The sequence below is a fragment of the Pipistrellus kuhlii genome, unplaced genomic scaffold (assembly GCF_014108245.1).
Source record: "Pipistrellus kuhlii isolate mPipKuh1 unplaced genomic scaffold, mPipKuh1.p scaffold_m20_p_1, whole genome shotgun sequence".
NCBI classification, from domain to species: Eukaryota; Metazoa; Chordata; class Mammalia; order Chiroptera; family Vespertilionidae; genus Pipistrellus; species Pipistrellus kuhlii.
The window spans coordinates 8,111,131-8,133,054 of record NW_023425404.1 but is presented as its reverse complement, the minus strand read 5'-3'; the positions used below and the strand labels follow the sequence as shown (position 1 = coordinate 8,133,054).

Below are 21,924 nucleotides of genomic sequence, written 5' to 3'. Positions count from 1 at the left end.
ATAATGGCATGATCTATGACTGTGATTTCCACATAATAAACACAAGATAACTTTATGCCCCTGTTGTTTGTGGGCTTCTCCCCCAAGTTTATGATTAGCAAGAATCCTCACTTTAAAGTAAACTTTGGAAACCTATTAAGGGACTCAGTTAACAGGGTAAAATAGGGAAATTGGATCTTTATTTGTTGTGACAATAAGAGCACCGCCTCTAAGGAGAAACATCCCCTTTCTAATGAAGAAGTCATTCCAGTGCTGCCTTTAGGTCCCCAAACACATCAATGCAGTAGAGCTTTTGAGTCTAAACTATCCCCTGGTAGGAACCTCTTTACTCCTTCTTATCCAGGTATTCTCCAGGAAATGGGAGGGCCCATTGAAATGTGACCCTGGGCATTTCACATTCTGCTGTTCCAGCCATGTGAGTCTGATTGTCATGCTTGCTGCTGGTTTAAGAGAGATTAAAAGGAGCAAAACTGTTCTCTGAGTTTCCTGATCAGCACCGTGGCAGCCAGAGCCAGAGGAAACAGGGACAAAAGAACAAGGATTAAATCCTCAAGAGTGATGTGTATGTGATCTCTGGAAGCAGACCCAGTGTTCACATGGAGGCTTCAAATGTTAAGTCATTGCTTTGGAGAATCTTCCAGCACCCAATAAACCTACCACCTATGTAACACAATGTGAGGTAAAAGCTGAGGCTGAGAGATAAGCACAGGATATTTGGCTGAATAAAGAAATTTCAATTTCCTTTACTTAGTAGATGGACAAGTATCACATTATTAAAAGAAATACCCACATCATAAAATACATCGTCTAATCTGAGTGCACATGGGCAATGTCTGAATCTTTCCACATGATTGACTTAATCAGAAGGCCTAATCTAACAGAGAGAAGCACTGTATTAATTTAAATGTGGCAGGTGCTATCTAAGTTTACTGCAAGAGCTAAAGACCAATTATCTTGTATTTTCTCCCCCTAAAATTGCGTTTTCTAAAAGGAGACTGGTGTCTCTGAATATATCCATCATAACAAATCCTCAAGCTTTAATGGAAGTGACTGCTATTTATTTGCAGAATGTCATATCTATACTGGTGAATCATTGCTAAAGTTATCATATTAGAGGTAAAAGAGGGCCTGGGAAATTAGTTTTCATAGCCTTGCAGCATGGTTTTTGAACAAAAGAGTAAGGCCCAGTGTAGAATGGCCTCCCTCCAGGACCCATTGATTAGAGGGCCGTTTCTTAATCAGAGATAATACAGTCACCTCCCATAAAGTCCTGGAGAATAAATAAGAAATTGCTGCCTGGCCACATTGGCCCAGTGGTTGAGTGTCCACCTAGGAATCAGGAGGTCATGATTTGATTCCAGGTCAGGGCACATGCCTAAGTTGCAAGTTTGATCTCCTATAGGGGGCATGCAGAAGGCAACTAATCAATGATTCTCTCTCATCATTAATGATTTTTTTTTTCTCTCTTTCTTTTCATTCCTTTCTAAAATCATTATATATATATATATATATATATATATATATATATATATATATATGAAATTGCTGTTATCATCAGGACCTGAGGAATAGACATATGTTCAAGGGTTGGGGAGGTGCTGAGGGAGGGAAGACAGAGAGCCTGATATGGAGGATGTGTTTGAAATACATTTAATTAGGAACCTGGGATGAGAATCGTTAAACATTAGCAAAGGACAATTATCTTGTTAAAAATAATACAGGAAGAAAAATGGAAGCTATAAACTGGGCCTTTGAAGATGATAAAATATTTAGAAAATTAGGAGGTGCTTATGCATTCAGAGGAAATAAGTTTTTAAAAGTAAACTGTAAACTAATTACCAAAATATTATATAATAATGCAAAGATAACTTTGTTCATTGATAAGAGCTGAGGGGTAAAGTTTTGTTAAATGAACAATGAAAAATATCTTTGACCACCAAGAGTTGACTTTGATCCATTTGGGTCTCTTATGTGACTCTTGGCTATAGACTATCTTTGCTTTAAGAAGAACAAAAACAATTTGGCCTAATGCTCCTAGAGATTTATTTTAATTGAAGAATGAAAATGTTATATATATTAAGCAGAGAAACATACATCTGTATGTATAGAAAAAATATGTTAAGGGGTTGGCAATTTTCATTCAAGTCACATTATTGGGATGGGAGAAAATAGTTATTTCCATTGTAAGAAGCTTGATTTTTAAGCAAACATTAAGGATATGCAAGGCATATCCATCTATATAATGGGGGAATATTCAAATTAGCTAGGATGCTGTAACATCATGACTGAACAGCAGGGACCTGAGGCTGCATGGCACCTGGATAGGACAAAGACCTCAGGCTACACCCCTTGCCACGTGGGGCTTGATGGGGATGGGGCCAGCCATGTCTGGGTATCACCCAATGTGGGTGGAGCTGGCTAATCTGGGTCCTCTGTGTTTTCAAAGCACATGTGGGTGGTGGGTCGAGACTTGACTCTAGGTCCTGTGGTATGCCTCAGACTCTGACAGGAGGGAGACTTTCATACATATTTTACTAATTTTCTTTCATCTCCAACACTTCTATTATAAGAGAAAGGGCAAATAGCAACATTAAAATATTTCCTTTAATTAATTCCCTTTTAATGTGCACAAATCTCATGCACCGGGCCACTAGTAGAATAATAAAGGTATCCTGCAAGTACCAAAGCTTTGGAGAGTTTCTTCTCTTTGGGGTGATCACCATAAAATGGAAATACTAAACAATTTCTAGAATTTTCTGTCGTGTACATAATAGTTCTTTGATCCTTACTTCAACTCTTTGAAATGGTTAAGAGAGTTATTAAACCTTCTTAATCATGTGGAAACTGAGGCACAATAAAGATAAGTGATTGCTATATAATAAGAGAATGTGCCACAATAGTTGAAGTTTCTCTCTTTTGCCTAATATGTGTGTCATAGAAGCAAGAGTCATTTCCCTTCAAAATATTAGTCCACTATTTTATGAAAGTAGTGTTGAATGAATTAGACTCACAAATATACCAAAGTCATCTGCTTATAGATCTTGGCCCCTTAAAAGTGTGAAGTCTGTATGTATAGATATCAGGCATTTAAATCAAAGTAACAAAAATAAGCAACTATTCTTCAACTGTTTCTCTTTTTCAGAGAATATTCAGTACTTAGAAATTCCTTGATTGCTCTTATTAGAGAAAGTATTTCAAACCTTTCGAATAAAAATAGGCAGATGAATATGTTTTGAACCTTCCTTTTATTCTAACTGTGTCCCATGAGATGGGAGAACTGAGTTTAAAATAAATGCTAAAGAAAAGACTGATTAGTAATTATACAATGATCATTTTTATTTTTATTCATTTATATGGACCAATGAATATATGGTCTTTGAAAGTAAAGACTGATTAGTAATTATACAATGATCATTTTTATTTTTATTCATTTATATGGACCAATGAATATATGGTCTTTGCACTTAGTTAATGTCCATAAAATAGAACATTATATGCATTGAGAGAGAGAGAGAGAGAGAGAGAGAGAGAGAGAGAGAGAGAGAGAGAGAGAGAGAGAGAAGAAGAAGAAGAAGAAGAAGAAGAAGAAGAAGAAGAAGAAGGGAGAATGTATAATGTGATTTAAAAAGGGAAGGGTAACATAAAACAATTTGATTAAAAGTGGGTGTGAATTCATTATCTGAACCTATCAAAAATTCACCAAAGTAAATTTATTTAGTAGTTCTTGTGGTTATATTTCTTTTATAAACTGGAAGCTGTGTTCTACTCCGTCATAGGAGATGCTGTGAACACTAATAAATGGGTACTTATAAACTATTTCCACATTGAGATGGAATGACAGAAAGCTGAAATGGATTAATGGGCAGGTGCTTGAATGACAGTGTGAATATATGAAAATGTAAGTGAGCCAAGTCTTATTGATTAACTTAACACCACTTATTTCCTGAGCATTCATAGTGTTGATAGAGAGAAAATTAAATAGCCCTATCCTACAGGAGCTCATAGTAAGAAGGGCTTCGGATTTTCATTTTGTTTGACAATCAAACAATATTTATGTTCTTAAACCTGAATATTGTGCAACTTCCTAGAACTTACTTTGTTTTTCTCTGTAATGAACTAGGTTGGATATATAAATGAAATTAAGTTTTATTTATTTAAAAATTAAATTTATTTCAGATGATTTCTGAAATAAATGTCATCAGACCCCATCCTTTAGAATTTAGAGTTTTATGAAGGGGTGTAAATTAATCAGAAGCCACCATTGTCTGACTTTGATTCATATATTTTATAGAAACCAACCTCACATTAAACCACTGTCATTTAAATAAAATAAAGATAAGTCTGTACTCTACAATTTCCATGTGTAATAACAGACTTTTCATCTTGTTTCTGTCTTTCCTCTCTCCATCATTACCTCCACTCCCACACAGATATATAGGTCGAGGTAAAAGGTAAGCCTTTTAGGGATACAACTTGGCATAATAAAAATAATATACATCATTGAGTTAGACAGAGCTGGATTAATTTTCTGATGCCATGAGATCTTGAGCAAGTCATTCTATAGCTTTTCTCATCTTTAAAATTGGGATTGTGTCTCCCCAAATTCATATATTGTCATCATAAACCCCAGTACCTCAAGATGCAACTGTATTTGGAAATAGCATCTCCAATTAGGCAATTATGTTAAAATGAGATCATTATGATTTGCTCTAATCCAATATGACTGGTAAACTTATGAAAAGAGAAAATGAGGGTACATATGGGTAAAGTGGGTAGACCATATCAGGGCACAGGGAGAAGACAGATATTTGCAAGCCAAGCAGAGAGGCTTTAGAGGAAACAATGCTTGCTGATACCTTGATCTCAGAATTCTAGCCTCCAAAATTGAGAGGAAATAAATTCTGCTTTTTAAGCCACCTAGCCTATTGCACCTTGTCCTAACAAACTAATACAGCAACAATAGCTAAAGTGAAAGTTATATAGGAATTTCAAACGTTATATCACATACTTTACCATATAATTAATATTCAGGGATGGGCAAAAGTTGGTTTACAAAAAAGACAAATAAAACAAATATGTATTAGTTATTATATTAGTTATTTGTGTTACTTGTCTTTTTCCGTATGGACAACTATAAACCCACTTTTGAATATCCTAGTATAATAAATTATCCATCAATATAGCAAGTATGAGTGTTAATATTAGAATTAACATTAGTATTATAATAAGTATTGTTTACTGTTACCAAAGGCTTGTGAAATACATAATTGCTCCCAAAGAAAAACAATGAGCTTATGATAATTATCGTAAGCAAAGGGGAATTTAAGTGTGTCCCTTCAAGCTTTATATTTAGATCAACTTCAATGTAGATAGCATCTTATTCTTTATCACTAATTATCTTTTTTATTAGTGGAAGAATCCTGAATTTGATGAGTGAAAATAACTCTTTAAAGTGTTTTCTACTGAGATATATTTCTGAAAATATCATTACCTCTTAGACTCAGAAAGGGTCATGATGTCTGTGTTGCTCAGTACTCTTGAATGTTCCCAAAATCTGTGTGTGATTTTATTTTACTGATGCTTTGCTGTAGTACCTGTGTATATAAGCAATCCCAGCAATGAGTGGTCTGAATAGTTGATATCAGATTTGGAAATAGCACAATTATTTAGTTCCTCTCAGACTCTCTAGAAAATCCATCACATTCCCATCAAACAATCCTACCAAGCAAATTAGCAAGAACAGGGTTTGCACATGACATATAATTATCCAAGAAGAATGTTTTTAATGATATTTATAACCAGAATTAAATAATGATGGCCTTTTATTTTTACTCATATAAGAAACTGGGTTAATAGACAGAATATGATTGGTTGTATACCACCCCCTCCAGCTCCTATGGAAACTTTGACATTGGAAAAATACATAATGGTTTTATTCTGTGTTCTCAATGGTTTCATTGATTTCAGTATTACCAAGCAGATTTTATACTGAGCTGAAGCAATACTGATTCTGTTGGGAAGTCTTTGAGTTCAAATATTTCTTCTAGACTATTGGGATATGCTCTGAAATGCTGTCTCTGTTTTGTTGTTATTCTGTCTTAGTGCCTTTTGTTTTCAGTTATGCTTTCCTCCAGAGAGAAGAAGAAATCGCTCCAGGTTGAGGGAGTCCATACCCTGACCAACCCCGGTTTAAGAAATGGGGCTAGGCTCACCCTGGTGATCCACTTAACTCTTAGGCAATGTTGTCAGTTTCTCCATTACCTGAGCAGTAAATCTGATAATTTCTTTGCCAGTGATAAAGGCTGTTCTTTAAAACTGATGCGATCTCTTTCTTAATGTTCAGTCCCTTCTGTTCTGCTTTATATATGGCTACCTTATCATCAGTTTTGGTGTTTATTTTTCTTTTAAATTCAGAGTAGGCAAAATAGATCACAATAAAACATCCATTCAATACATGCACAGCAGGGCTGTTTGTAAAATGTGTATCACTTATCACCTACCTAGTACTCTCTAGTGGCTCCCTCTGTAATACAAAGGTTTTGTTGTTCACATTTTTTCCATCTGTTATTCACCCCTCCCCACTCCTTGTGAGCTCTTGGTCTCCAGGGATTCCTTTAGAAAAACTTCATCTCCAGGGCCAGCAAGACAGCCTGCTGAGGGGAGAAGAGGGCAGTCACATTGTTGTTTAATCTCTTCAAGCCTTATTTATTTATTTATTAATTTATTTATTTCTTTATTTATATTTTACTAAAACAATAACAATGTTGCCTTTAATATGTCAATGGCATTGGGGAAAAAGATATCCAATGAGGATACTCCCAAAGGAAGAAATTTAAAAACCATTCAATGCTATGACAGAATAAGGCCCTCCTATTATAATCAGCCCAGTACTATCAAGGGGTTCTGCATGTGTGTGCGTGGAAGGCACATAACACAATAAATATTATAAATCAAGGAACTATATTCTTTAGGATATTAGCTATTATGAGATCCTTGAGCTTTATGCCTCCATTTGTTAGAAAAGGTATTTGTGAGTTTGATAGTCTTTCCATTTTGGTTTTATTAGCTACATAGTAATTGATATAATGAAAATATAGTTTTAATAGCAATAACTACTTACCAACATAATAAATTTTGTCATTGATAGATCACTTATTTTTCAAAAGAATTTATCAATTTAAAATAAAGAACACAAAAGGCATAAGGTCAATGAAAGCTTAATAAAATGGAAATAAGGAATAAGAACCTGAAATGATAAAGGAAGACAGACATTTACTTAGTGTCATGAGATTTTATTCTAAGTTCTTAGGCGATGTTCAGATAGCACTGGAGTAGCAGTTGGACACCTTGTTCTTATCCTAGCTTCTCTGCCAGGTGGTGTGCACAGTAAGAGATACTTAGGTTATTACTTAATTTATTATTCTACCTGTGACACTGCCCACTAGTAAATGTTCTAGTTCTTTTTGAATTTCACACCCTAAGGCTTCCCCTTGGAGATGCTTTCAACTTGTTTCATTTTCACTCCACCTGAAAACTATTTCAGAGAGAGCTGATATGCTTTAAGTTTAAAAACAAACAAACAAACAAAAACAAAACACATAAGTAGAACGCCATTATATTTACATGCTTCTCTGAAGCCATTTTATCTGTAAATGTTTGGTATGGGAAATAATAAATAAATTTCAGATAGTCTACTATATTTCCTAACTTTCTTCATTTTTTATACACATACATATATAGATTATTATAGATTATTTTATATCTAATATAAATCTTAAAGAGGACCCTGATTCTATTCCTATTATTAATATACCCAATAGGCAATATGATATTTATATATGGTAATAGATATAGAAGCAATGTCATAATGAGAGGGTAAAGAGGGTTATAAGTCAAAACAACAAAAACAGAATTATCCAATAAGGAATAAGAAAAAGTTGAGTTGCTATCATCAATTAAATGCAACTCTAGTAAAACAAGCAGTAATATACACCACAAATTTAAGAGCTATTTATTGGCAAAATGCGTGAACTGGAAAACATTTTTTTTTCATTTTTCTTGAGAAATAATAGATCATGTACTTAATCAGCTTATTGTGTAAATACATGAAACCACTCCCCAGACTCTTCCATGTTTGCACTGGAGTCTGTTCTTCCCTTTTCTTCCATTTCGCCCCAAACACAGAACACACACCAAAATTTAAATACATCTTCCCATCCACTCTATCAAAACCACCATCAGCTCTATCCCAGTAAATAGCTAGCCAATTATAAAAGCTATAAGTCAAAGTATTCTTTTGGTCCTTTTGAGACAAAAGAAGCTGTGTGTTAAATAACATGTCATACTTGTTTACTGTTTGAAGATGGAGTGTATATATTTTATCTTGGTTAATGGTGACAGTGTGGAGATTTCATTTATGAAAAAGTGTTGGTTGGAATTCAGAAAAGCAACCTCAGGTGCCTTCAAACTTGAAAATCCTGCAATGTTAAATGGCCAAATGCAACCATAGTAATTTTTCTTCAACTGAATTGATCACTTTTTGCTAGCAAGCAGGAAATTTACATGGTTGAGATTATTAATATATGTAGTATGATTTTAACACTGGCATATAAGCACAGAAGAAACCAGCAACCAGAACTACTTGGCTCAGGGGAGAAAACCTGTGATGTGGTACTGCATGGCTTAGAAACAAAAATATTTAATGGATTAAGGACAGTTCTCACAGTTCCTGCAATGTTTTCCAAAAGTTGATATGCAACCTACATTTAAAAATAACAAAATTAACTTTTTAATTTGGAAATAGAAACCAAAATAATTCCATGGTCCCCCTGGGACTATAGGCATTGCATATTAAAATTAAATGAAAAGTAGCATTTATATTTAAAGACCATTCAAGATAGCAAAGCTAACTGAGGAGAAAAAATATAACAAGCTATGCAACTATTAACTTCCTCTCAAGCCAGCATTGGACTTTATCACCCTTACTAGCAAATTCAGTACCAAGAATACAAATTTTAATGTTTATTTCTACAGAGCAAAATAAGTCATATGCTAAGGATTTTTTAACTTTCACACCCCTTTTACTTGCAAAGTTAGAATTATCTAACATAGTAAAATCTTAAATTCAGAATAACAGAAGCAAATAAAATAATTTCAAAACATCTTATATCTGATTAGCCTAATATTGTCATTGTGAGGTTTTATTCTTTGCTTATTTAAAAATTGAAGCCCTGGCGACCTCCTAACCACTAAATATAAGGGGTTATATAGTTCTCTTTTAAAGTTCTCTTTCTTTTTATATCAAGAATTCTGGAACAGTGCAGTGGGAGAGTAATGTAAGCAGAATAGAAGATTTGTAAAGTTATTTGTTTAGTAAGAAGACCAGACTACTTTTTGGAAACATGCCAGATATGGGGGCTATGGATTTGTTTTTGTTCCATTTTAGCCTTAGGAGAATATATGAAAAGGATGAAGTCCAGTCAAGGTTACATCATTGGGATAGTTTGTTTTTTTTTTGTTTGTTTGTTTTTTTCTTTTTTGTGATTGGCATATGATAAAGATAAACTTTCAGAGGCAGGAAGGTTAAGATGGAGACTTAAAGGAGGTTCCACTTAATTAAGTCAGATATTTGAGTCTGTGTTTCCAAACAGTGTTAACATATGAGATTGCCTATAAAACAGTTGGGAAGATCCAGTTCCTGAATTTGAAAAGGATTTGCAAACTGTAAAGCAACATGTGTACCTATTACTGTTAGTTTTTTGACTAGCTCTTTTCATAGTGACAAAATTATTTCCTGATACAGTATGGATTTATCTGTGTAGCAGAATCCAATATATATTTAGGATAGAATAGGATATGGTTTTATAAATTGCCACAGGCTGATTTGTATTTTTGGTAATTCTATATATTGATAACTGAATAACCTTCAGTTTTTAAAATAAAGAGTAAAGGTAGCAGTGATGATATTTGTAATCATCCACAGAAGGGAACTATTTAAATCCTGCACAGATGGAAAGATACCAAGGGTAAAAACTATACACATATTTCTAATTTTAAGAAGCTTTGAATGAGTTTGTGGATGGATAGGAGCAAACATTGTTTTGCATATGGAATTAACCATAAACTTTCCATATCACAGTCCCAAATTCTCCAGAGGCCCTGAAGGGCTTTACAGACCTGTATGCTAAAGATTGAGAAATTTGTAAAAAGAAAATGATGTTGTGTTACGTGTAATATATAAACTGAGCGTATTGGAGCAACCAGTATAGTGATCTTTGAGAAAGAATAAATTAGATTTTATATGCCTCAGAATATAATGTGGCTTAGAGCTTAACAAATGATGATACATGGCATATTCTCCTATTTCTAGCCTCATAGCAGTTTACTTTATTATTTCAAAATGAGCTGCATAACTAATTTCTTCTTCAAACAACATCATTTAACCCAATATTCTCTGTAAACTCAATGTGGACCAGTGCTTAAGATTTTTAGTGACTGCTAAAGATATCTGTGCTTGACTAATGTTGCTTTAAAATAGTTTCAAGGATTGGACCGTGCTCAGTGGGACAAATCTGGTGCCAAATGGTCTTTGAACTTGGAGATAAGTGACATATGGAAGTGTCTGTTGTGGGTAACATATACACAAGCATAGAAATTGCAATCATGTAGTCTATTCTGACTACCAAATTTAAATGCTTTATTTTCTTTTCTGCTTGCTTTCTAAGTATGTTTAAATTAATATCTTCTTACAAACCCTTGGGTTTGTAACTAGCAATAGTAAAACACAGGTAATAATAGTAAACAATAGTAAATACATTGATAAACCCGCTAGTCACTATTGACAATACCACTTGTCATTATACTGAGATTTGTTTTTTGTCTCCTATATCTCCTTTTGAAAAAGGAGGTGAAAACTGTTTTAGCATAGCAGATAAACACCACTTATAGGGGAAAATACTAAAGTTAATTTTTCAGAGGCCTCTGGAATTAATTTTTATCATCTTTTAAATAGCAACAGTACAGTGAGATCGGCAAACTCTTTTAGTCATGTAGTTGGTTTCCTGAGATGGTGGCTTTCCTCTCTGTGGATGGTAGAGGCATGAAAGGAATGATGGCTTTGGACCCTATGGGTTTTTCTCAGTTTCCTGAGGTATCTCTGGAATGGCTTTCAGCCCCACTGACTAGATACCCAGATTGCTAAGAGATGGGGGCACTCATTTTCTGTCTGGTGTCTGTCCTGGCAGAGATGGGAAATTAATCCTGCTCTTGAGGAGGATGGAAAAGTTGGTTGTCACATGTCCCCAAGATCTCAGACACAGCGTGTCAATTGCCTTCCTCAGCAGGAACTGAAGATGTTCAGAAAGTTGCTCCCTGACATCTGATCTGATATTAATTTGTTTGGCCTGCATCTTTAATTCAAGGTGACAGCCCACCCTTGGAGACTTTGGATGTCACCCCTCCCAGGCACCAAATCCTGGCATGTGGTGGCATGTCCCCTCCACAGCTGTCTACGGAGGCTCAACAGTGTGCCCACACGTGGCAACACGCGATTGGATTGGTTGCCCTGATGGCTTCTCCTCTACTTGCTCTTGCAGCTGGTGCAACCTACATATTTGGGAAGAGCGGAGGCCTCATCCTCTACACCTGGCCGGCCAACGACAGGCCCAGCACGCGCTCGGACCGCCTGGCAGTGGGCTTCAGTACCACCGTGAAGGACGGCATCCTGGTTCGCATTGACAGCGCTCCCGGCCTCGGAGACTTCCTCCAGCTTCATATCGTGAGTGCTGGGCCTTCATCTGAATTTTGTTTTCCTCCTGGTGGGCTGAGATGGGGAGCCAGATAGATGCAGTAGAAATTCTAGACACAGCGAAGGGACATGTGCTTATAAAAATTGTCTCGGTAGGTGTGGGTATCTTAAAGGATGGTCTCTGTGTTTAGTCTCATTCTCCTCTTCAGATGTGAACCATGATGGCCCCAGGGATAAATATTTTAAAACTATTCCCATTTTGACTCCCTCCCTGTGTGGTTTGGCATCTCAGGAAACTTTCAGCAGATGGCTCAGGTGTAAAAAGAAGAGATTTTTTACCTGGTGTAGTTCATCTTAACCTGGTATAAGTAGCAAAGTCAAAGTCAATTTGAATGTTATAATCTCATAGGGTGGAGGGCCATCAAAGTTGCAAAGTTTGTTTGTTTGTTTGTTTGTTTATTTATTAATAAAGAACCAGCTAGTAAATATTTTGGCCTTTGGAGGTCATATAGCCATGTAATGTCAAAGCAGCTGTAGGCACAATATTTTTTAAAAGTGTATGTGACTTCTCCAACACAAATTGTATTTATTAAGACAGGCAGCTGACTGTACTTTGGTGACCCTGCTCTAGGCTGTAAAAAACTTTCTTTTGGTGTGTGATAAAAACTGAGGCCAGAATGAGTGGAGCCGAAAGAAAACAGCGCACCAACCAAGAATCGGTGTATTCACATGTATAGTAGAGTCAACATTTTGCTTGTGTACATAAGCACAATAAGACTGCATCCTCAGTCATTGCAGATCATTAAGAACACAGTACAATTTTAAGAAATTAAAATGATTTGGAGGAAAAATTACTTCGTTATGAGGGTAGAAAATATTTTTATAGCAACAATTAACCCATTTTATCACCTGTGCAGACTGCAGTTAAGAAAGTAGGCTAACGGAGGATATGATTCTCATCCATAAGTACCCTGAGTGCAGCCACCAAGAGCACAGAGAGGAATTGTTCTCATTAGTTAGCAGTGACAAGGCTAGAAAGAATGGATTTAATTTGGAGCAATAAGAATCCAGTTTAAATAGCGGGGGGAGGGGTAGCAGTTAAGAGGAAAGATCAACTGGGGATTAGCACCAACCTCCGAAAAGAAGGAAAAGAAACATTTTCTGGGGCTCTTTGCATGAAAACTTTGCTAATGTACTGGTTCTCTGGGGAAATAGAAGGGTGGGGTTTCACTGTTGGTTTCCCAATAGAGGTAGCTGCCTGGCTGATACCACAGCATCAAGCTCATCCCTGGGGGCAGGGCTCATTTCCGCCCCAGCTCTTCCAACATCCTTAGAAATAGGAGCATCTTGACGGCTAAAGCTTGAGCTGGAAGTCTGTTTGGTTTCTTTGAGCCAGAACAGGGCAAGACCCTAAATAGGAGTCCAGGGAGGGGCCCGTTAGAAATGGTGATCTTGCCTATTTAGCATGGCTCAGTGGTTGAGCATCAACTAATGAACCAAAAAGTCATGATTCAATTCCTAGTCAGGGCACATGCCCAGGTTGCAGGCTTAATCCCCAGTGGAAGATGTATGTGAAGCAGGTGATATATATATATATATATATATATATTCAAAATGTGCAAGAAGGGTCTTGAATTGAGCTGTGGAACTTGAATCCTTCCTAGATGCTTCAGGAACCATATGATACTATGAGCCTGACCTAAAGCATGTTAAACAGCCATGCTAAAGAGCACAGAGAGAGGCAGCTATGGTTAGGAGGGTTTATCTTTATTTGGCCTATAAGAACCACCGTAATTTACAAAACTCGGTGAGATTTATGCTATGTATAACTTAATGACTTTCATGGCAGCTATAACTAGGCGATTATTATCAGCTCACTTGCATTTTCCTGGTGATTTATCTTCCTTTCTCATTCAGTGTGACTTAGTAAGAAAAATATGATTTGGCACAACCATGAGCATCTTTTTTGAAAGAGATAATGGGCTACCAGTTTATCCATTTCTCCCATGTGTTTTTGTAGAGTATCCTCACTTTTAAGAGAAATGTTTTCTTATTTGAAAGTTGACTTGAAATGGGCACTGCTTTTATAAAAATGGATGTGAGGATTTGGGGAACTTCCAGGAGGAAGCATACATTCCATTTTAACATTTTACAAGCAAAACTACAAGAAATTGTACTTCAAAATGTATAGTACCCTCTTGGGTACTATGGACTTGTTCCAATGATGTTGCCATTCTAGAACATTCAAACAGATTGTGCTTCAGAGCTTGGGATAGAAAAGGATATCATCTGATACATTTAGAGAAAAGGAAAAGAAACCCCATGATGTGGAGAAATCACTTTGTTCTAGAATGAACCAGCAATATTGGTGACCATCTTGAGCAAGGGGCAGCTTCATTGGTCTAATACTTGAGTTTAAACATTTTTATTAAATTTCCTAATGGGTTATCTCTGGTGTCTACAGAGATTAAAAATTGTGCATGACTATATTCCAATGAAAAGTCACCTATAAAAAATAGGCTGTAGGCATACACTACTTCGGTAAACTCTGCCTCAGACTGCAAACTTCCTCATGAAGATGTGAAGAACCTGTGATAGATACTGGGTCCAGAGTGGGTGGGGCAAGGAATCCAAGTAGATCAAAAGATTTGATTATAAAACTAGGGTCTTGTGTTGGACATTTATATAGATGCATAAAGAAAGTGAAGCCATAAATACATAACAAGATACTTTCATATGACTTTTACAATCTGTAAAATGTTGATTTATTATTGAATATAGTTTGTTTGCTTGCACTGAAGAAAATTACTCCAAAAGGGGGAAAAAATAATGGCCATTAATGAAAGCAGAAAGGGTTGGGAAGGAGATGAATGGTATAATCCTCCCTTACAGTTTGCCTAGGACAATAGAAACCCAGTGGTGGGGAGAGTAAAAGTGATAGTGGGCATGAAGAGGAGATGAAAGCAGGGCACATCCCAAGGACAGGAGAGAAGAGAAGGTGGGCCTGGGGGAGAGGACAGACTGCCTGAAGATGTTCTCAGCAGGAGGGGCACATGTGGGCAAAGTTCATTTTTCTAGTGTGGGTCTTAGGTGTGGAAATAACTAGGAGTACTTTGGTGTGATCTGTGATTAATAGTAAAGCCACTAATTTGCTCAAAAACAAAATATTGCAAGGAATTCCTGAAGTGCTTTGAGCAGCAGTAACAGTGGCATTGGAATAAGCCCTGGTTACCCCAAGTTAACTCATTTGGAGAAAGAGAAAATGCTGTTCCAGGGCTGATAGGGAGTCTGACCTTGAGCTGAGCTCCCATTCCTGAAAGCTCTAGAGCTGCCCTAGAGCCCTCCAAATAGAAATGGCAAATGGGCTTTCCCTTACATAGCAGCTCTTAGTGCCTCTCTCTCTCATTTCAAGTTTACAAAGGTCGGTGAGGACAGCTGGCCCATCCAGCAGGTAGGATTATGGCTTCCACTAGCCATGTCTGCCACCTGTGCAGAAATGGGGCTTTTCGAATAGATGTAAGTTGGCTATCTATCATACTTGCTCTGTACACACCATCTTCCCTTTCACACTTGAACTTCTTTCTTTTCCTTTGTTATCCTGAAATCCACACCCATTTACTGGTTAATTAAAGTATTCAGTATTATTCTATGATCCTTCTCACACCAGACTAAGGTCTCCAGCTCTCACAGGATTTGAGGTTTGTTTGTTTAACCCTTTTTATGCCATAAGTGTCTATAAATGCAATTAAATTAAAAATATCATGGCATGTGGGGATGGTTTTCATTTTGGACCAGTGACAGTTAACTGGTTAAAAGACTCGAGAAGGCCAAGAGATCAAATAATTTGAGAAGGCCAAGAGATGGTTCATTTCAAATTAGTTTACATTTCTTCGATTTTGGTTCAGATTTCCTTGATGTACTATTTTCTGTGTCAGCAATAATATTAATGAAATTACTGATAAAATATATTTAGCAAAGGCACAATGATATTTGTTGAAATATGTGTGCATGAAATGAAATTATGTGGGAGGGAGGAGGGTGCCTTAAAGCAGAGGGATTTTAAAATATTTGTACTTCACATATAAGTTTTCTGCATTGAAATCTATTATTGAGAAGCTAATCAGGTCAATATTTGGAGAGCAGCTGCTATTACTTGCAAGTAACATCCGCCCACCGACTCCCATCCAGGCTCTATGGGATGTGTCATGTTACACTCACTTTCATTCATTCAATAGGGAAAAAGCTGAATATGACCAGAGAAAGGATTACCAGGAAGAGTCTGCAATCACTGCCATGAATCTCTCAACATCCTCCCTTCACCACTTACAAAAGAGAAGGTTGAGGAGAACTGAACACCATTAGCTCTCTTTTATATAGTTAATGCAGAGTGTAAAAATGAAATCCTATTAATTTATTTTCCCCTGTGTGTAATTTACAGTAAATACTCTTGGATTCACATTTAAAATTATGAGCCTTTCAGAGCAGTGACAATTTATGGGTCAGTACACCTGATTTGTTTGATCAGAACATCTAACTTTCCCCAATGGTTTCCTTTTGGAATTTCAATGTAGATACTTACATAAAGCAAGGTAGGAGGACACCAAGGATGCTGATCACCCTTTCATAATGGCAAAATGTTCTCCTTCCAAAACTGAAATCCCCCCAAAAATGGATAGTAGTATCCTCTCAAGGTCATATTCAAGGAAATCAGAAATTTATTAAGTTTGTTTGGCATAATATTGTTTTCCCATAATTTATAGCATTTGAAGAGACTCCTATAGAATAAGGGGAGCAGAGCTGAAAATGATAAATGGTCTGTTTGTCCCATCTGTTGCATCTATAAATAGTTGGCCTGGCAGTGTCATTGGGCAGTTTCTGTGGGGAGTATTTATAGGGAACTATAACCACCTGTGGCTTTCCTCTTCCATGCACTAAGGTGGCTGGTGTCTTAGATTCAGCTCTCCATGTGACCAAGGGCATACTGGGTTTGATTCAGGAGCTGGATTTGGGGGTTTCTGTAGAAGAATACAGAGGAATGTTGGTATTTCTGAGGCTAGTAAATAGAGAAAGGACAGGAGAACCACAAAGGTGACCAACAGACACAACTTCTCCTCTCCACAGTGTGCTGCACATTGCATGTTGTCTTGGTGTCTCTTTCCTGCACTTTGTTCTCAGTGAAAAGGCCTCTGAGTTTTCTGGGCGTAGGAGCTTTTCTGGATCACTAGGTACTTCTGCAGAGAGGGCCTGCTGGGGATCCCATCTGCATTTTCCAGCTTAACCTTTAGTTCCGGCAGAGTTGGAGAAGAAGGTGGGAGAAGGAAGTGGAAATTGGGATTCCATGAAAATACTGCTTGTGAAAACTGGACCCAAGGCTGTTGCCTGCATGGGGCTTGGTATATGTTTTCTCAGGTTTCTATTATTCCCAAGATATTTCTATCGAATTCTGTTTACTTTGATTCCACTCTAGTTTTTGAAAAGCAATGTGCTATAGTGGGAAGATGTATTTATTTTAAATGGAAAGATTTGGATTGAGTCTCATTTCTGTCAGTAACCAGTTAGCTATTTGACTTGGAGTAAGATACCTCTCCCCTTCTTTTAAACGAGCTCCCCAAAAGTTTATGCTATATAGTTTTCTGGAGGTTCAAATGAAATAAAGGATATAAAAGTTGTTTGTTATCAGCAAAGGACTGCACACATGTTGAGAGGTAGTTTGCTCAATTAAATCCATAAGGTGATGACTTCATCAGAGAGAAAAAAATAATTAAAGGAAGAATATGTTTTAAAATTGAAAATAGAATCTCATTTTAAGTATTTTTAAAAGTCTCTGGACACTGTTTTTGCAAACAAATTTATATTTTATCTGATTAAAAGCAAATTTTTCTGAATTAATCAGATCCACAATTGAGACTGGAGTGCCCTATTAGCACAAGGTGGAGGACCATTTCCTTCTCAGAGAGGCCTGGTTAGGGTAACAGGATAAGTGGGCTTCTGAAGTTTCCTGGTCTTTCATTGAAGGACATTATGTCCCTATACAGTATCACAAGGTGATGCATTGTGCCTCTGTTGCCCTTGGGTATAATGTTGAAAAGGACTGTCTATTCAGTGGGAAAAGTGTAATCCACCATACCATGGAGTTCCTTCTTCAAAAAAGAAAGGAAAAGGGAGGAGGAAAGAGAGCAAGGAGTAGAGGAGAAGGATGAGGAAGAGAGAAGAGAAGAGGAGGAGAAGGGAAAGAGCAAACAAGAACAAGGAACAACAGCAGCAAAGCACACCTCTTTGGACAGGCTTGATCTGAGATAGATAAGAGCCCCACTGTGGGCTCCAGATGAAGAACCCATTGCTTGGTCCTATATTTAAGGATTATTAGAGCCCCAAAGAGTCATTGCTAGAACCAAGGTCCTAATGTGGGTGCAGCCAGGTTGAGTGGAGATGAGTAGTTGCTACCATCAAGTTAACTGGGAACCTAAAAGCACATATACAAATAAAATAATTTCATAGATTTTGATTTCTTAAAATCAGAAAACTAATTTCAATGAGCAGATGAAATATACAATAATCCTATCTAATAAAAGAGTGATATGCAAATTAGCCATCATTCCGCTACCCCACAAGCCACACCCACCAGCTAATCAGGAGTGAATATGCAAATAAAGCCAACTAAGATGGCTATAGACACAGAGAGCAGGAGGGAGGCTTTGGTTTCCCTGGCCATAGAGGAAGCCAAGATTTCCGCACACTCTGGCTGGTCCAGGCCTCCACTTAAGGCTACAAAGTTTTAATTATAGAAGATACATAAATCCCTTGCCAAAACCAGTTTGGCTCAGCGATGGAGCGTTGGTTTATGGACTGAAGGGCCCCGGGTTCGATTCCGGTCAAGGGCATGAACATTGGTTGCGGGCACATCCCCGGTAGGGGGTGTGCAGGAGGTAGCTGGTCAATGTTTCTCTCTCATTGATGTTTCTGGCTCTCTATCTCTCTTCCTTCCTCTCTGTAAGAAATCAATAAAATGTGTTTAAAAAAAAAAAGAAAAAAAAGAAGAAGATACATAAATCCCAACAGAAATGGCTGCTGCCACAGAGCAAGCAGAAGGCTTGGCTCCACTCAAGACTACAAAGTTTCAATTGTAGAAGATAAATAAACCCAAGGTACCAGGGCCTTCATTTGGGTGAAGGGGGCATGGCTGGCCTGCAAACTACCACAGGCCCCTCGCCCAGGCTGCCCCATGCCCCAAGGAAACCCCCACCCTTATCTTGGACATCCTTCAGGGTAAACCAACTGGGCCCCACCCATGCACCAGGCCTCTATCTTATCTAATAAAAAAGTAATATGCAAATTGACCATCACATCAACACACAAGATGGCTGCCCCCATGTGATCAAAGTTCCTGCCCCCATGTGGAAACAAGATGGCCACCACAAGATGACAAGCTGGTGAGGGCAGTTGGGAAGGACCAGGCCTGCAAGAGAGGGCAGTTGAAGGAACCCAGGCCTACAGTGGAGAACAACTGGGGAGGACCAAGCCTGCAGAGGAGGGCAGTTTGGCTCTATCCACTGAGCCAAACTGGTTTCTGCAAGTTAACATTTTTCTTTTCTTTTTTTTTAATACTTTATGAGATGATTTTTAAAAATAGTTTATGAGATAAACCCCTGGCTTATAGTGAGCTTTCAATCATGGATCACTTTATGTTATTGGTACTTTTCTTCAGTTAAAATTTTTTAAAAGTCAAAGAAAGCAATACATTTTATTTTCCTCACAAAGATGGAAGTGCCCACAGCCAATAGGAGGGAATATACTAATTGACTGCCATGCCCACAAAGATGGCAATGCCCACAGATACAGATAGTGGCACCCAGTCCCCTCAGCCCCACTGGGGTGGCAGGCATATGGCTGGGACCACCCCTAAGTGGGTCTGGCCACTCCTAATGCCTGCCTCCAGAGTCCCCCAGTCCCCTCAACCCCCCAGCTACCCAGAGCTGGCCCTAGGGACAAACAAATGACTGAACAAGCTGGCTGAGTGGGGCAACCAGGCCAGTGGGGGGCTGTGAGGGGCAACCAGGCTGGAAGGGGGCCAGTTGGGGGCCAGCAGGCCAGCAGGCCAGGAGAGGAGGATAATTAGGGGCAAGCAGGCCATCAGGGGGGCAGTTGGGGCAATTAGGCTGGTAGGGGGGATAGTGAGGGGTGATAGGCTGGCAGAGGGGACTGCTGGGGGCAACCAGGTCAGCAGGGAGACAGTTAGGGGTGATCAGGCCTGTAGGGAGGGGATAGTTGGGGACGATCAGGCTGGCACACAGAGGCAGTGAGGGGTGATTAGGCTGGCAGGAAGGGGCAGTTAGGGGTGACCAGGCAGGCAGGCAGATGAGCATTTAGGAACCAGCAGTGCAAGACTGTGAGAGGGATGTCAGACTGCCAGTCTGGGCAGGCAGTCAGACATCCCCTGAGGGGTCCTAGATTAAGAGGGTGCAAGCTGGGCTGAGGGGAACCCCCATGCATGAATAGTGTATACTGAACCTATAGTCTATAATAATAAAAATATAATATGCTAATTAGACAGGACAGCCAAATGACCTGCATGTCATTCTATATGTCCTTCCTGATGAAGCTGTGGTGGTGGGGGCCAAGGCAGAGGCAGTTAGGAGCAATCAGGTAAATATGTAAGCAGTTAGGGGCAATGAGGCAGGCAGGCAAAGGTGGTTAGGGATGATCAGGCAGGCAGGTGAGCAGGTAGGGGAAATGAGGCAGGCAGGCAGGCAGGCAGGCAGGGAAGCGAGTGGTTAGGAGCCAAATGTCCTGGATTGTGAGAGGAATGTCCAACTGCCGTTTTAGACCTGATCCCACAATTGGATATCCTCTGAGGGTTTCTGGATTGTGAGAGGGTGCAGGCCGGGCTGAGGGTCCCTCCTCCCACACCACCCAATGTGCAAAAATTTTATGCACTGGGCCTCTAATAAGCGATATAAAGTTCTAGGAAGAATCAGGATGCTACAATGTAAAGCCAGTCTCCTGGTATTTTAGATGAGAACTGGAAGCCAATAACTGATAGTACAGAGTTGCAGAGGTTTTTTTGGCATAGGAATTTAATGTGCAGTGAACAAGGCAAACTCCAAGCACTGTGGCTTATGTGACTTAATGACAAGCCTACCTTAACACCATTGGTGGGATGAATTAGCTCATTGACCAGCAGCTCACACTGTTACTATTCATTTCTCCTGGGGTATTGTTCAGTGTAACAGGGCAAGAAATAGCTCATTGACTCCCTGAAGCTGCGGTTGATAGATTTTAAATCCCTGGCTGCATTCAGAAGGCACGGATGCTCACTGTATTGATGGGGGAATTCGTTAGCAGCCCACCCTGTAGGATCATATGCTTAGGTCCTGATGCTGTCACTGCTGCTGTTTCATCTTGTTAGAGTTTCCTGGATAGATGGCAGAGGAAACTGTACACCTGTATTAGCTTCAAAGATAGTACTGACAGCCACACTCGTCATTTTGCAGCCTGAGATGACAACTTTGGAGCCTGCAATCATTTAAAGACATTTAGAGAATCCCTGTTGATGGATCCAGCTAACCTTCATCCAAACGTCAATTTACACTGAGTGGGCAGATTATTATGATCTTTGAATGCATAATAATCTGGTCACTCAGTATATATCCTAAATAATAAAAGGCTAATATACAAATTGTCCCCTGGACCAGGAGTTCAACCATCAGGCAGGCCTTCCAACTGCCCATGTCCCATCCCCCTGGCCAGGCTGTCTGGACCCCACCCATGCACAAATTCATGCACCGGGATATATATATATATATATATATATATATATATATATATATATTGGCCAAAATAATCTGGCCACTCAGTGTATACTCAGGATCAGAGGAGATGATTGACAATTAAGTTTCATCTACCATTCTTGGTTTCTCAGTTAACCTCTTTAATTCAGTTTATTTTTTACCCTGTTTTCTATAAAATGGCTTAGATTGCTACCATTACTATCACTTCCCACTAATATTAATAGACAGAGTACTAGGTATGAGATACTGCAAGAGAACTTTGTTTACCTTATTATGAGCTCACAACAACTCAGTACTGGGAGTCACTCTTAATATCCTCACTTTGTAAATGAGGCAACTAATGTTTAATGAAGCTGAAGAATTTCCCCAAGATAACACTTCTAATAAACT

General features: G+C 38.4%; 1 protein-coding gene across 19 annotated transcripts in view; it reads left to right on the top strand.

Moving 5' to 3' along the window:
- NRXN3 (neurexin 3) overlaps positions 1-21,924 on the top strand; it is a 1,462,974-nt gene that overhangs the window by 1,097,918 nt on the left and 343,132 nt on the right. For all 19 annotated transcript variants that reach the window (XR_006740652.1, XR_006740674.1, XR_004986670.2 and 16 more), the window contains one exon: positions 11,595-11,776. Coding sequence is in view for 15 of the 19 variants with exons in the window: in XM_036430072.2 (XP_036285965.1) it covers positions 11,595-11,776 (182 nt within the window). In the remaining 4 variants the exon portion in view is untranslated. The remainder of the gene's footprint in view (positions 1-11,594; positions 11,777-21,924) is intronic.